This window comes from Monodelphis domestica, chromosome 2 (assembly GCF_027887165.1).
Source record: "Monodelphis domestica isolate mMonDom1 chromosome 2, mMonDom1.pri, whole genome shotgun sequence".
NCBI classification, from domain to species: Eukaryota; Metazoa; Chordata; class Mammalia; order Didelphimorphia; family Didelphidae; genus Monodelphis; species Monodelphis domestica.
Genome location: NC_077228.1, coordinates 338759686 through 338776800, shown reverse-complemented (window position 1 = coordinate 338776800; position 17115 = coordinate 338759686). Strand labels below are relative to the sequence as shown.

General features: G+C 32.3%; 1 protein-coding gene and 1 long non-coding RNA gene across 18 annotated transcripts in view; one reads left to right on the top strand and one right to left on the bottom strand.

Moving 5' to 3' along the window:
* The window catches only part of SNAP91 (synaptosome associated protein 91), a 183865-nt gene that overhangs the window by 99103 nt on the left and 67647 nt on the right, over positions 1–17115 (top strand). For all 16 annotated transcript variants that reach the window (XM_056818557.1, XM_056818555.1, XM_056818547.1 and 13 more), the window contains exons 9-10: positions 2870–2911; positions 12254–12324. In XM_056818557.1, the coding sequence (XP_056674535.1) occupies positions 2870–2911; positions 12254–12324 (113 nt within the window). The remainder of the gene's footprint in view (positions 1–2869; positions 2912–12253; positions 12325–17115) is intronic.
* LOC103102813 (uncharacterized) overlaps positions 2844–17115 on the bottom strand; it is a 76021-nt gene continuing 61749 nt past the window's right edge. For both annotated transcript variants that reach the window (XR_001628360.2, XR_001628361.2), the window contains one exon: positions 2844–2922. This is a non-coding gene — a long non-coding RNA (uncharacterized LOC103102813). The remainder of the gene's footprint in view (positions 2923–17115) is intronic.

The following is a 17115-nucleotide window of genomic DNA, read 5'->3' as shown; positions in this document are numbered from 1 at the left end:
TAAGGAAAAAAGTCTCAACAACTACAGCCCTTTAAAAAATAGAATTGATCACCTCATAAAGTAGTCAGTTTCTGATTACTGGAGGTCTTGAAGTGCTAACTATATGGTTATTTTTCATGGGCCTTATGGGCAGGATTCATGATGTAGGGAGAGATTGGGCTAAGTAAATTCTATGGCTTTTTTCAATGCCAGATTGATTTGAAGCTTAGTATATTTAATATGCAATCTTCAGGGAAAGATTCTAGACTTTTAGGAGATGGGGAAGTGTAGAGAGGTAAATATTTAGCTTAAGCAATTCTTCTGTAAATTAAGCTAGTAACTTTAGCTAATGTGGGACAGTTCCAATATTTAAAAATAATTTTTAAAGACTATCCTTTTAAAATATGAATTGTTCGATAATTACATTCATTTACTGACCTATCAAGAAGTTGCTTAGGTCACTTCAAAAAATATACCAATAGATTCCAGTAAAATATTAAATTAAAAGATGTATTTCCAAGGAAATACCATGATTTATAATTCCATTTCAAGTCATCTTGCACAGCCAATGTGACTGCTTAAACAATCAAAACTCCATAATGTTATGATAACTCACATTTGTATAACACAATAGTTGGAAAGTACTTCACATTTCTTATCTGATTTTATCCATAGGACAAACCTGTGAAATGCTGTAAGCAATCCTTATGTTGATAAATGTGAAAACAGGTGTTAAGGGTAAATTTAGGGTCAAGACTGAATATAATTTTAGTTGATCACCAGGGATTTAATTTCTAAATCCCAATGAAACACTCAAGTCGGAATGGAATTTTATGGTGGTTTATTTACAATAGAAGAAAGAATTTAAGAATGAGAGAAAGAGAGAGGAAAGAATCTAACTGTTCCAGCCTGGGCTGAGCCAGGCAAGAAGTTCAGAGGCCTTGGCCAAGGGGGCCTCCCCAGAAAGCCAAGGGAAAGGGGAGTCAGTCTTATCACTCACCACATGACTATCTCAAGGAAGCTGTCTGATGGGCTCCTCCAGGCTCAAATTCCCGGGGTTAACTCACACCAAAACTCCCCCTCCACAGGAAGTGATGTGAAATATAAAGGCAATTCTTTACATCACTTCCTGTGTCTCACATGTGCCAATGGTGACTTAAGCTTGTCTTTGGACAGCGCAGGGGACAGTCAGTTGTTTCTGATTTGTCACTTGCTAGCACATGCCAGTGTGGTGTGGGTGTATATATTCCTAAGTGCTAGACTAAGCAAAAATGGAGAAAATCTAAAATTCACTCAGGTTCAGAGAAACTAAGTAACTTCTCCAAAGACAAAGAGCCACTCAGTAGTAGAGCTGATGCTGAGTCCAGTGTCCTTTTTCTTTATGGGCAAATTCAGCTGGTACAGACAGAGAAACTTTCTTGAGTAAAGCTTTCCAAGTCTTTAGAAATATCATCTGTCCAATGCCAATACCATTAAAAACAAAATTACAATATCCCCATTAAAGAACTAAATAATCATAATTATAATTTATGTAAGCAATGGTCAAATTATGAGGCAGTCTGCATGTTGTGGCTACAGAGCCAGCTCTGAAGTTCACCTTTGGTTCAAGTCCTGCTTCTGTGTCTCTGTGAGCCTGGACAAGTAACTTAACTTCTCAGTAGTTAGGTCTGCTGATCTTCATTGGAAGAAGAAATCCCTTCACTATGAATTTCCTATACCAAACAAGTCAATCAAAATAAAATAACTGCCATATGTCCTAATTACATAGTGGATATAATATGGGCCTTATTGTCAGGAAAACTGAGTGGGTTCTGAGTTCTGCCTCTGGTGTGTTTATTTGCTTTGTGACCCTAGGCAAATCACTTGACTTAGGATGATAGAGCACAAGACCATAGACCTAGAGTTAGAAGGGAATTTAGAGACCATTTTGTTCAGCCCCCTCATTTTATAGATGAGGAAACTGAGGCCCAGAGAGGTAAATGATTTACTCAGGGTCATACTGTTAACCCAAGAAGGGAGTTTTGAGCCCAGCTCTTCTTGACTCCAAGTTCAAAAGAAATCATACTCATCTCTGAGCCTCAGTTTCATCATCTATAAAATGCAGGAAATAATGGTACATGTCTCATAGGACTGCTATAAGATTCATAGAAAATATTTGTAAAGCCTTCAGCAAACCTTAAAGATTACCATTTAAATGTCAGTTTTATTATTATTTTTATGTGATAATTATTAATGACTGACTGGTCAGAAACTCTTAGAAGTTTGTGTTACTTAAAAGAATTCTGCAACATTTTGCTTGGGTTCCAGTAACTCCCATATCATGGGAGTTATGTTCCAGAGACCCCCATAAGTGAAAATCTGCAAAGTAGAGGCATTATATTTATTTCATTATTTTTATATATTTTAGGGCTTTATAAACCCTTCCCACTCTTCTATAAACCTTTTCTATACTTTTTAACCCACAGTCACTGAGCCAATCAATGCCCAGGATACAGAACACAGCACTGTGCTTGGTCATCTTTCATTCCATCAGCCAATAGTGTGCCGCAATAAGTGTAACTCTGTGATACAAAATTAGATTTTTTTTTAAACTCTTGATATAGTGAAGGTGTGTTAAGTAAACCATGATATATATAACAAGGTGATTGTATGCCCAAATATAAAAATAAAATCATTTTTTGAATCTTATTACTTCTAAAAAATTGAATGTAAATCGAATTAAGTTGACCTCTATATACTTTAGTATTTAAAATTACACGCTGTGTTTTTTTTCATTATTTATGGATACACTTTAAATTATTGTAATTTAATTGCAATTTAATTTAAATTATGGGAATTGGAAGGAATAAACAAAAACTTCCCACTAAAATACTTATTTTTTTATTCACAGCAAGTTGGTATTGATAAAGGTGATATTCCAGATCTTACCCAGGTAAGTGATCCCTAGAGAAAAAGAAAATGGAGATGACATTATTCTGAAGCCAAATTGGGGCATGCCACTAATAGCTAATCTATTAAAGAGAAGTATCATGGCTTGTCAATTATGTTTATTTTCTAGGCCACATTTAGTGATAGGGTCCACCAGAGACTAACCTTATAAACAACAAATACTTTTTCTTTTATGTCTGGTCCACTTTCTTGGAAGTGATTCAAACTTGCCTTATTTTGACTGCTCATGTGACTATATTGTTGGGATATTTAAGGATGACCTGTCACATGTTTTTGGTTTTTTCCTCCATAGAAGGTCACTACATTTGCCTATTGAATTATTTTTCAGTCATGGTCCAAACAAAACTCTTAAGTAGGAAATTTATTATAATATGGGCTTGTTAGCAGTAATGACTCTCTATATGGCATCCATTTAAAAATTAGAACATTTTCCCTGTTTGTTCATTGCTTCTTCTCCTATATCCTATGCTTTCATTTTAAAAGGTAGGCTATAATTAAGAAAGCCAAGGCTAGGAAACACATTGCTGTCCCAAGTCTACCACACTGTTTCCTATTTTTCCTATCCCACTAGGAATTTCAGTGTATATAATGTTTTTCACAACCACTGCATGACCTGAAGTGTAATGTGTTGAGAGCCAAATGATTTTCATGGGTGCTACCCAGTTGTTTGTTTTTTTGGTAGTTGAATGGGATGAAGATAGGAGGAATTTTTTTTCTTCATTGGTGTGTCTGGAGTACAGAATTAAAATTCTCTTAGAGAGAAGAATTGAATTCATTAATAATATTATCTCAGAAGATGTATATCAAACATGGTGTTTTATCAGACATAGAACTACTAAAGTTTAAATCTTACATCAACAAATGTCTCATCTCTTCTGGTTAAATCCTAGCAATGTTGTTGTTAATACTGTAATTAAACAGAAATCTGAAGCAGCATTTATAAAAATCATCTGATGGAGGCTTTTATAGCTTACAGTAATGATTTTATCATAAAAGGGTTTATTTTAAACTAAGACATAACAGATGGAAACTGTCCCAGTTGATTTAATATTTTAAAAATATTACAGATTATTCACTGATATATAACATGAGAGTATATTAATATATTTTATATTATAAAAATGAATGTTTTATTATCTACCATCTTTGTCTTCTGCCTTATTTTAAATAATGTCCTTAAATATTTTAAAATTTAAGATAGAACAGCTTGAAAAAATGAAATCTTAAGTTAGTTGAATATAAATTAAATGTTATGTTTCAAAAATTAGACCTAGCACTCAAAATATTAATCCATTGCTACCTAAAATAATTCACATATTGCATATTGTTATATTTATTTTCAGTTGATGCTAGCTATATTTAGTATAAAATATTTCATCTAAAACAAGATGGTATTTTTTGAAATTTGTAACTAAATAATATGATAATATAATTGAAAATATGACTGAAAACCTAAATTTTGGCAGTTCTGTGTATAAATTATTCAGTTCAACAAAAGAATACTATCCTCTCTTCACTAAATATGCTTTATGACTGCCATAATGAATTTTTAAAATTTTTTTTCTGTGAATTTCACTAATGTTTTAAGGCTCTATAATTTCATTCAGTCACAGATTGCAACCTTTATATGAATTTGTAGCTGGCCTTCAAGTTGCAAAACTTTCATCCCTGCCTGAAGTTTGATGATGAGACACTACAAACATAGTTGAGAAATTGAAAAATATACACACGATACATTTTAAAATGTATTCAGTGTTATTGGCATTTTCTTCATTGCTTTGTTAAGTTTGGACAATCAACAAAACAAGGTATTGAGGTCTGATTTGTAGTTTTTGCTGATTTCCAACATGTAAATATTCAACCTAAACATTTAACAGTTGCCTCTCTTGAGCCAGTTTGAGCTGGCTACAACCCTGCTCCAGTACTGTCCATCATTACACCCATACTGAAAAATGTTTATAGCTTGATAGGACTTGCTACAACTTATATTCTGTTGACAAAACTTTTGAGAACTTTGGGTCACCTTCAGGTAACAGGAAAACTCTGAAATAGAATTCTATTGGAGGTTATCAAATATGCCCTAATTAAATTTTAGCACATTTCCTCAAGTTGTATTCATTTAAAAAATAATCCTAACATAGAACATAGTGATTTTAACTAAGGAGCTCTTATGAATATTGAATAGTCTCTATTAGCAGTCATTTAAATAAGTATGGCTATCAGTTAATAATGGAGTGCTTGATATATCAAAGTTGCAGATCTACAGGTCTTTAAGCCAAAGGATAAATGTTTTTCATTACCATATCACCTTTCATGGTAGTTATTTGGTGGAGGTAGTATCACCTTAAAGGCAATCTTTTAATGTGATGCTTCATCCATACATCAAAATCATTCAAGGTTCCTTCAAAGATAAAAAGGAATAATCTTATTTAATGACCTCTGCTCATACACATCAGGTAGAGTAAGAAACAGGGAAATGTATCTGTGCCAAATATATTTCCTTCTGTGACAGAAATCCAAGTTCAGAAAGCATTCTTTGTGCATAGTAAGGTCCTTCAGATGTTCCTGTTTGTGAATAACATTGTGCTAGCTATGCCAAGCCACAGAACATTGAAGAATCTCCTCCTGAAAGAGTTTCTGACTACTTGAGAATTTGGTCTTATTTTCCACATGAGAAATACGAAGTGGAGGAAGAGTGCCCATTACCCAGACTGTAATAACAAGTAGAAAGACAATGTGTAGAGCTGGTCAGTAAGCTCTTCTATTCTGAGACAGACTGCACAAATGAACAATAAGTTGGGGCCAGAGAAGAGAAGAGTGGAATGGATAGCTTTCAGGAAATTGCAAAACTCACTGATCTCAAGCTTCTCCCAGAAACAAATGCAAGAACGTTTAAATACTGTATCCTACCAGTATGTTATGGCTAGAAATCACAGAACACAACCAACTACAAAGAATTTAAAATTAATATCACACAGAGGGCAGTGGATATGTGAATAAGCTGTAATATGTAACCACCAAAGAATAGGAGGAAAAGATGTCATTAGAGAAGTGTATGATAAGAAAGGAAGATGGACTGGTAATTCAGCGTATCCACTGGTAGCTTGGCGAAGTTAGGAGAAGGCAACTTTGGGTGAACCCCTGTGGCAGACTTTTACAGAAGATGTGGATAATTGTGCATGAGGGGCAGTCTTGAATAAGTAAAGTTTTTAAAATTGTGTGCCAGGCACTGTGCTGAGTTGGAGATGCAAAAGGGGCAAAATACAGTTCTGCTGTCAGGATGTTCAGTCTAATAAGTAACACAACAAATAAATATTTTTTAAAACTATATACAATGTAAAAAAGTAAATAATTAAGAATAGGAAAGCACTAGAATTAAGAGGATTTGGGAAATGCTTCCTATAAAAGATGGGATTTTAATTGGGACTTAATGGAAGCCATAGAAGTCAGTAGGCAGAGATGAGGGATAACATTCCAGGCATAGGTGACAGCCATAGAAACTGGTTGGAGCTAAGAGACAAAAGGTCTTGTTTTGTGGAGTAACAGGAGGCCAATTTCACTGTATTGATGAGTGCAGGTCACAACATAAGGTTTAAGAAGATGGAAAGGAGGGGTTTGACAATGAAGGGTTTTGAGTGCCATGCAGCAGATTTTGTATTTAATCTTGGAGATAATAGGAAGTTTATTGAGTCGAGGAAGGATTGGACTTGCACTTTAGGAAAATCACTTTAATAGCTAAATAGAGGATAGATTGGAATGGGGAGAGACTTGAGACTAGTAGGCCCACCAGAAGGCTTTTGCAGTAATCAAGGCATGCGGTAGTAAGGGCCTGTACCATAGTGGTGCCAATGTCAGAGGAGAGAAGGGCACATATTCAAGAAATGCTGCATTAGTGAAATCAGTAGAAGGAACATACCAATTGATAAGATCATAGATACATCCTAATATTAAGTATTGAGTAACACCTTTTTTCTAAGAACATAAAAGAACTTTATAAATGCATAGTTTATTTAATTTATTCTCATATTTACATAATATGTTTTTACATATATGGGAACTTTTATATAAATATTTTTGCTACAAAAGCATAATTAAAGTTGTACTTTGCTTTCTTTTGCTGTTGCTTCTTCATAGTTAGATACCTAAGTGTACTTTTGATTTAAAAAGCTAATGCCAACTTCATAACCCTAATCCCCACTTAATTTTAAGTATATAGGGAAGTTATACATAAAGCACAAGTCAGTTGCTTGATATACTGCTAAGTTTTCAGGACATTCAATAAACAATTATTGCCTGATTGCATAATTTAGGGCTAGGGTTAGCTTAAGATTTATTCATATCTCAGCTTTTAAAAGGTAATAGGTTCTAATGTTATAGCCTAAAATATATATTTATTGAATATTCTTAGACATGTGCCTTATCCAGCCCTGGTTTAGATAATCCATGGAGACTAGATGAATTCTCTGAACTAGAATTCTGGATTCTCTGTAATAACTGGATTAACTTCAAAGAAGCTGAACTATTTTGATATTGAGGTAGTCCTCGGGACTCTTTGAAATCCTTGGGTCAGCCAGAGCTCACAAATGCCCCACAAATGGGCAGAAAGCTTTATATCTTTAATTGGAATAGAACCTCTAAGCTTGACTTATAAGTTTATAGTAGAATCTGGTTTATCTCTGAGTCTGTGGTAGAGATGACACGTATCCAAGTGGCAGTCTTCTGTGACAATTTTTTATCTTTGATCTTTGTCTAACAATGAAAAAAATCCTATTGAAGATATGTGAAGTTGAGTTCAGTAGAGATTTCTCTTGACTTGAAGGTGGAATACATTTTTTTAAAAAACTAAGATGTGAAAAGCTGATGTTCCTGTTGAACCCAGGAATAGAAAAGAGGTGGCAGTGGTTCTATGGGTACCTTTTTTATTTCTTTACCAAAAGAATATAGGGGAATCATTAAGATATCAAGCTAATTCTCTAAAGCCCTCCAGGTCCACTAAATTTTCATTATAACTACTTATAAATAAAGCCATATATTTGAAATTTATTACTTTTTCAAAGAGACATACAAGTTTTAGGTGTGAGGTTTAGGTGATGAAAACTGAAGATCATAGTGATATCAAAACTAGTACTTTTCTTTTAAGCACTTAATAGTGTGTTCTTTTTTTTGAGCTGATCAAAGAAAGAGTTAGAATTTTCAAATTAACCTTAATGATCTGTTAATTCATTTTACATTTGACTTATTTAATCATACTTGGACTTTTAATCTATTTTCCACCAAAAGAATTATTGAGAAACTATTAATTTACTTCTGATATATATGTTCTACATTTATGATCTTCACTTAAGAACAACTTCTTAGACACTGATGTTAGGATTTCTGACTGATCTGAAAATCACTAATAAAAATTCTACTTTCAAAGCCTGACATGGTGAATTGTTAACCTTGAAAGAATATTACTTTTATCTGCTATCCTTTTGTTCTTTGGATTTATATTCTCATTTAGTTAGCCTCTTTTGGATTTACATGTTTCTATATAAATCTATATTTCCATGAGCAACTCAAGATACTGTCAAATATTCTTGCATACTCTATTTCTTTACTTCCTTTTACAATGGCAGAAGCATTTTGGTATAGTACTTATCAGAGATTTGAGACATAACCCATTAATTGTTAGAGGAAAAAATGTTCATGGAAAAAATATCAAAGTACTTTTTTGTTGGTGTTCAGGGGTTGAAATAATTAACTTTTGAGTTATTTTCTATTCTATGTTTCTATGCTGACTTAATTTACTTTTATATAAGCCATGTTGACATAATGATCAGATAGAAATTCTCCTAGTAGTTATACATCTAACAACCCAAATGTGGTTGATAAAAGGTTATTTTTTAATTTGACCCTCTTCTTTCTGGACCTGTCATCATAGACCAGCAGTTCTATTGGACATTTCAAACTTTTCTGTAGGCATTTCAGACTCAGCCTTTCCAAAATAGAACTCATTATCTTTTGCCCTAAGTCCACACTTTTTCTGAACCTCCCTACACAGGTTCTCAACCTAAGCAATTTTATAGAATCCTCACTTTATCTTATATAACCACTTAATTGCTAAATCTCGTCATTTATACCTCCATATCTGGAAAGAGAGTGAACATCTCTCCCTTTCTCTCTACTCCAATGGTTACCATGCCAGTTTGGGCCTTCTTCACCTCTAATCTCCTAATTTTTGTTGTATCCTTAGTGCCTACTACAATGTTTGGCATGTAGATGGCACTTAATACCATTTCATTCATTCACTAGCCTCATTGCCTCAGGTCTTGCTTTGATACAAACCATCTTTCAGAATGCTTGTTCTAAAATGAAATCTGATCATGTGACTCAGTAAATTCTAGTTTCTACTTGTTATATCAGGGATAAAATATAAACTCCTCTGTGGCTTTTACCTGGCTATAACCTTCCTCTCAGCCCTATTATACTGCCATACAAGGATCCTTTTGCCATACTTTATGCTCTAGGAAAATTATCTATGGACAATTGTTTATGGTCTAGGAAAACTTTTGCAATTCATTATACAAATGTATAGTCTTTGTACTGACTGACCTCCATGCCAAAGATGCATGCAGTGTTCATCTCTGCTTCTTAAAATCCCTTGCTTCTTTTAAAACAGAGCTGCAGGTACCCTCTCCCAACCCCATTGCCTTACATTTGTCTTATGTATATTTTGCATATATGTAAATGTTGCCTCCTCTGTTAGAATGTAATCCCTTTAAAATAGAAAACATGTTTTTATTTGCTCTTAAATTTTGAAAATCTAAGTAATATTATGAGAGAGGAATCAATGAACTTTATGCTTTAACATCTTTTTTTTTTTAATCCTTACCTTCCATCTTATAGAATCAATTCTGTGTATTGGTTCCAAAGCAGAAGCATGGTAAGGGCTAGGCAATAGGTCATACAGCTGGGAAGTGTCTGAGGTCAGATTTGAACCTAGGACCTCTCGTCTCTAAGCCTAGCTCTCAATCCCTTGATCTATGCTTCAACATCTAATTTATTAATTTACTAACACTTTTGTCTTTATTTCTATATTTTGTGTATTATTCTATATATTGTGAAATAATTTATATGTAATTGGTTCTTTTACCTCACATTTTACAATGAAGAGTTAAGATGAAATAATTAAGATAAATGGCTTAATCTGATTTTGAACCTATTTTAAAGAATAATCTTTTAAATTACTTCTATGACCCTTGAAGAACTGTTTTGACATTTTAAACACGAGAAGTAAAATCACTAATTTAATCAAGTTCAAATCACGCTTTCTTCTCACGTTTTCAGTTGATTTCAATAGAAAAATATTAAATAGTTAATGTCCAATTAAGTAGTTAAATCAAATTGTTCAATTTAATAAACTTTATTCAGTCTATTAAATATGAAGCATTTATGTGTAAGACACTGAAGATAACCAAGACAAAAACAAGGGGGAGAAAGTCTCTGCCTTATATTATACAAATCAAAAAATGTATCACTCAGATAATTCATGAATTCTTCATTTAACCAGGTTTGACAAAATTGTCACATTCCCTTCATTGACTGTGTGATTGTGGGAAAATCATTTAACCTTTCAGACTTAGTTTCTATATCTGTAAAACAGGGATAATAACACCTATCTCACAGAATTATAAAGATCAAGTAAGATATGTGAAATGCTTTGCAAACCTTGAGCCTAAAACTTTTACAGTATCATAAATATTAGCATTATTTAGCTAGTAGTGTAAGTTGCTCTTGGAATACAAATGTACAATTTGAAATTTACAGAAAATTGAGAATTAGAAGAATTGTCAAAGTAAATTCTTGCCAAGAAACCTGTTCTTAGAGGTCATAGGTGTCCTAAATTGTTTGGCATTGTATTTCCAGCATTCTCTTTTCTGTTAATTGACTTATTTAGAGTCAGATAAAATTTTATTGAACACATTATTTGAAACTTTTCATTTTTCTGACTACATATGATCAAATGAGGTAATTTGTAAAACACTTAGCACATTGCCTGGCACATAGGAAGTGTTATAAAAATGATGAATTTTTATATTTTTTATATAAAATTAATTTGGTGTAGCATTGATATAATATGTTTTAGTGTGAGATTTTCATAACTGTTTTTCTGCTAATATAACAGTTATAAATAATAAAAATATGGTTGCTTTTTGAAGCCTATTTAAAAATATTTTTCATACCTAAAAACACTGATTAGTTTACTATAGTTTAAATTATAGTTATGAATAAGTCATTTAAAAGTGTTTTATTAGTCTGATATTTTGGATTCAAATGTTAACATGATGAAGATAATGTTAAAATAATGTTAACATTTCTAAAGTTTGCGAAAAATTGGTTAGAATATCTCTGTAATTCTTTTATCTCAACTGCAGCAAATTTCTACATATTTCTGTTGTCTAGAATATTTTAAAGGTAATCTTTGAGACTTTGAAAAATATTGTATCATCTCAAATAATTTTTTTAATATTTAATTTTAAAATATCTTTTGGTATTGTTAATTACATAAAACATAGTTACTTTGTAGTTGAAATAAGATTACATTTCAATAGTAGAAAATTTTAGTGCTTATTATCCATTTAAAAGATTTGCATTCATTTTATACCATGATTCTAACTTTTCTTATTTTTCTCACTGTTCTTAGCATTTTCATTTAAGAGTATAGTAGTGAAATTTTTACTATATTTTTATTAGTTTGCTTTGGGAATATGTTTCTTTTTTGGATTCACCTAATTATTCTTATGTTCTTAGTATTGATGTGGATGTACCAAACATGAGCTAATAAATTTTTCTAAGTATAATTATTAAATTTTTCTTGCCTTCTGTGATTTGATATGCTAGAGCCTCACAAAGGGCAGTTAGGTGGTACTAACTATATAGAGTACCAAGTCTGAAGTTGGGAAGATTCATCTTCCCAAGTTCAAATCTGGCCTCATACACTTCCTAGCTATGTGACTCTGGGTAAGTCATTTACCTCTGTTTGCCTCAGTTGATTCATTTGTAAAATGAGTTAGAGAAGGAAATGACAAACCACTCTAATGCCAAGAAAATCCCAAATGGTGTCAGGAAGAGTTGGACACAACTAAAAACAAACCTCACAATAACACATGTCCAGTGGGATTTAATTATTACAATATCAAAAGAACTTTGAGAGAATCTTACATATTCACTAGAACTCTCCTATGGATTTCTAAGACATGGTTATAGTTAAGTTTCAGGGTTTTTAAGTTTGGCAAGCTAAGGGAAAAGAATGTAGACATTCACTTTTACTTTTTCATTATAGGCTCCCAGCAGTCTTATGGAGACACTTGAACAGCATCTAAATACATTAGAAGGAAAGAAAACTGGAAACAAGTATGCTTTAGTTGTATATTCTAAAGTGTTTATGTGTATGTGTTGGGGGGATCTTTGTTAGCTTAAGAAAAGTGATTTTTAATAAAATTATAGTGTCATTTATAAACAACATTCTTCCTCCTACCCCAGATCCTATTATTCATCCATTTTTTGACTCAAGGAATAGGAATTTTGGTTTTAGTAGCAAAAATATTTATTTGGCCTAAATCTTAATGATTCTTTATCATAACTGATTTTTTTAAATTTACTTTTAAAAAAGTGATTTTCTGTGTTGGCAGTATATTTTCTTTCTAAAGCAGTGCTGAGTAAATTACTCAAAAGCCTTTGCTGACACTACTATTTTCTACCTCGTGGTTTATTTTCTTTTATTCATTTTTCCACTCTATGTTTTCTTGGGCAAGTATAGAATATATAGGAATATATTCCTAACTGATATCTTTATCCTTTGATTTCTCCATTCAGTCTGTTCTTCACAAAGCTGCTGAATTTATCTTTCTAAAACTACATTTATATCATTCCATTTCCTTACTAAAATTTTTCCAATGGGCTTTAAGATGAAGTCTAAATTTTATAGCCTAAAGTCAAGGCCCTGCCCTTACCCTGCCCCTCTACTTTTATTTCCCAGTGCTTCCTTAGAGAAGCCTGAGCCTCTACAGCAGTCATCCTTAAGCCTAGCAGGCCTTAAAGTTTGCTCTTTTCTTGGTTTGGAGGAAGCATTCCCTTTCCACAGGATTCCCCTTTTCACCCCTTTTTTGCCTTCCAAAATCCAGCTCAGGTCCTAATACTTATATGGAACTGTTACTACCTGTTTCAGAAGTGATTTCTCCCTACACTAAAATCTTTATTTTTCTGTTTTGTTGCTATTTTTATGTAAAAAGACCAGAGATTATGCTTTATACTGTTCTTTATGTGTTCTATATTGTACTTTTCGCACAGCAATTATGCAATCAACATTTGTCAATGGTTCTAAGAGACATCAATTAAACAAACAGAATAGGTCACAAACAGAAAAATCAGTGGAGCCCACCTAATAACTTCCAGATGATTAATTGACCTTCACTGGTTAAGATATTTTAGCTGAGAAGTAATCCTTTGTAGTAATTAAGATCCCCCCCCCCCTTTCTATCCAGTTTCCTAGACCTCAAATTTTTGTCCTGAGGAAAAGGTTGTATGTTTTTCCTAACACTTTTGTAACATTTCCACATGTATTATGATTGTATCATAAAAAGTAATATTTAGAAATGAAAACATATATATATATATATATATATATATATATATATATATATATATAAAGTTGTGTACATCTTCATGCTAAGAAAAGTTCAAACGTGTAATTATTTTGTTTTAGAATCTTCCTAGGGCAAATGCTTTTTCTTCCCTCCATTTCAGCTTATTTTAGATCTGCAAAAAATCCATTTTTCCCCAGTTTGTGAATTAGTCAAGAGAATTTTTATCCTTATATTAGTTTTCTTATACCTAATTAAAATCAACAGACTTGAGTAGTTAACTGTTTTCATTTTTCTATATTTGTGCTTACCTGGGGACTTAAGTGATGGGTAAGTACTGTATTGAGTGTTTGTTTTGCATTCAGTTATTACTGTGTATGCAAAAATGCTCATAAAATTGAATTTACCCTATTTAGAGCATCTAAATGTCAAGTTTCTATTCATTTTCTAATCTGTTATTTTTTTCAGTGGTACTTTTCGTTCTCTTAGTGTAGATGGCATAGATATATGGTGCATTGCTGTTTGTTACTTCTTGAGACTTCAAACATTCTCTAGAAACTTATTCTCCCAGCCTTGGTCTTAGTTTCTAAAATCTTGAAGATATAGGGTTTTTATTGGGTAAGATTTGACAAAAGCAAGTTTAAAGAAGTTATGAAAGAACAGTTTCATGAAAAGAAATTTTTCATATTTTTATCATCAGTATAGAATAATAAATCTAATTTGTATATCTGAGAGTGCTCTTAGAAGGCAACCTACCAATTTATGTTTATGCTCTGTTTATCTTTAGGATTACATAACCTACTCTTTGATATTCATCTGAGAATTCTTACATAACATGCAAAAATCTTTTTGTGTTTTTCTTCTTGAAAAACTTTCAGTGGACAAAAAGGGATTTTATTCTATGTATGTTCTTGTTTTTGAAAAATATTTTTAAAATATTTTACTTTAGCTTAAGCTGTATCAAGGGAGGAAATCCAAGATAAGTTTTTTGTAACTTGCTTTTTAAGAATAAAGGCCTAGGATATATTCAGTACCATATAGATTATCATGTAGATACTTAACTTATCTCAATATTAGATTAAAGATAGTATCACTTATTTGATGTTTTGAATAGAATTGAAGCATTTGAAATTCCTGTAGCTGTACATTTAGAATTTTAGAACTGGAAGTGAACTTATATTACTTATTCCCATTCAGCCAGAGCATTTTCTGCAACACAGTGTTATTTCCCTTAATGCTAATATATAGAAAAAATCCTTGTCCTACTTAATTCTTTTTATAGAATATCAGGAATTCATACTCAGTTATCCCAAGTGCTATAAGAAGTCATCTGAAGCAGTCATTCTATTTTCTTTCAGCAATAAGATGATATGTACAAGACCCTTTCCTATTTTGGGGGTGAGGAGAACAGGGAAACAAAACTTATTATAAAGTCAGTGGACTGAATATTAAATCTTCAAATATTTATTATCTAAAACAAAGGATGTAAACCTTATAAAAACGTTCCTTTTATCAAGGGCAAATGTTCAAGTGAAACCAATTTAGGATTTTGTTTATGTATAAAGAACAAAGTATGAAGTGTTCTACTCACATACTTTTGAAGTTTAAACAATACAAAACTCAACCCATTTATTCTGAATTGTACAGCTAACCAACAATTTTTTTTAATTATTGAGTTTTAGATTAAAATCATCCGAGGCAATGATAGTTGCTACATTTCTGTGGTACAAAAATAACACAATTTTAAAACATTTTCTTTTCAGAAAATAGTGATACTTTAAATTACAAACTTTGAAAATGTTCATTTATGAAAGGCTTTCATTCTTTAGACACAAGAATTCTTGAAAAAACATTTTATCATTTTTATTGGGAAATTTTTATCTTTCTACTTTGCAAAGCATAAAGTATCTGCTTTCATTTTATGAATAAAATGATCTATTTTTATTAAATAACATCCCAATCTTAAAGAATCATTACTTCACAGAATTTTAACATTATTATAGACCTTTGCAACCATCTAGTCATAACTTAAAATTCCTATTTTGAGGCAATAGAAAAATCTTATTTACAAGGTTTGCCAGTATACTAAATAAGTTTGCCCCAAAGTCTTTGCCATAGTGAGGCAGAAACAACAGAAAATTTGGAGAATGGCAATCTGCATGATATTTAGCAGGGGCTTTGTGTGCCCTGAGACCATTGCAGCAATTGTGAGTTCTTGACAAGAACCCACAAATCATGACATGCTGATGAATTTGGTTGGCTTGTTTTTTAAACCATAAGTATTGATTCTAAGTCAGAAAAGTGGCAAAGGTTAGGCATTTGAGTTTAAGTGACTTAACCAGGGTCACATAGCTTAAAAGTGGCTTAAGCCAGATTTGAACCCATGACCTCTTATCTTTAGGCCTAGTTCTCCATCCTCTGAGTCACTTAGCTGCCCCTGAATTGGTTTTTGATGATTCTAATCAACTGGGCTAAGATTTCCATCATTTTTAATTCATCAGTTTCTAAGATTGTAGGAAATAGGGTAACATAGGGCTGTAGGGCTGACCCTACTTGAAACCACAATGATTAGCTTGGCATAGATATTCCTTTGTGTTCTATTATCAAGAAGCCAACTTAACTGGAAAAATATTTTACCAATACCCTACCTTTTGGAAATGTCTTGATTTAGATGGTACTGCCCAGTTAAGCAAGCAAATGCTGAATACATATGAAATACATTAAAGACATGAATATTTTCATTATGTACTTTAATTGGGAAACTAAGCTCAGCAGTTGTAGACAAGGGCTTTGAATCAGTAATACTTTGTTCCCAGTTACAAAATAATGCATTGCTGATCAATATGAGAGTAATAAAAATAACTAACTCTAAGCCTTTTTTAGATTTACCAAATTCAGAAGTGGGGAAAGTTAGAAAACCTGAGGTCATTGGAAGTCTTCACTTAAATGCAAACTCTATAAATTATTCCTAATAATACAAAAATATTTTCACTATCTTAGATGATTTGAAAAAGGAGATGGGAATTTTTAGACTGTAATTCCAAAATTCCTTTGGATTTTATGGCATGATTCCAACTAACTAGACTAATTATGTCAAAACAGAGTAAAGTTAAAAATCCATTTTCTACTATAACCATTATGAATGATTGTATTCTCTCAGAGTATTTGACAAAAAGCTTAAAATATTTTTAGCCCCTGCCAGCAAGAATGTATTTGGTAGCTATGGTCATATATGCAAGTCAAGTCAATTAGCATCTATTGAATTTTTACTATATATGGGGTATTGTGCTAAGTTCTGGGGAAGTAAAAAAACATTTCCTGCCTTCAAGAAAGTTATAATCTAATGGAAGGTGCAACTAGATACATCTGAGATATGTACAGAGTAAATAGAAGGCAATTTGAATGAGTGAAGAAGGCATTAGCAGCTCAAGAAACTAGGAAAGAACTTTTTAAGTAGGTGGGATTTGACCTGAGTTTTAAAGAAAGTCAAGGAAGCTAAGAAGCAAAGGTGATGGGCATTCCAAGAATAGGGATGGCCAATGCAAAGACATAGATGGAATGT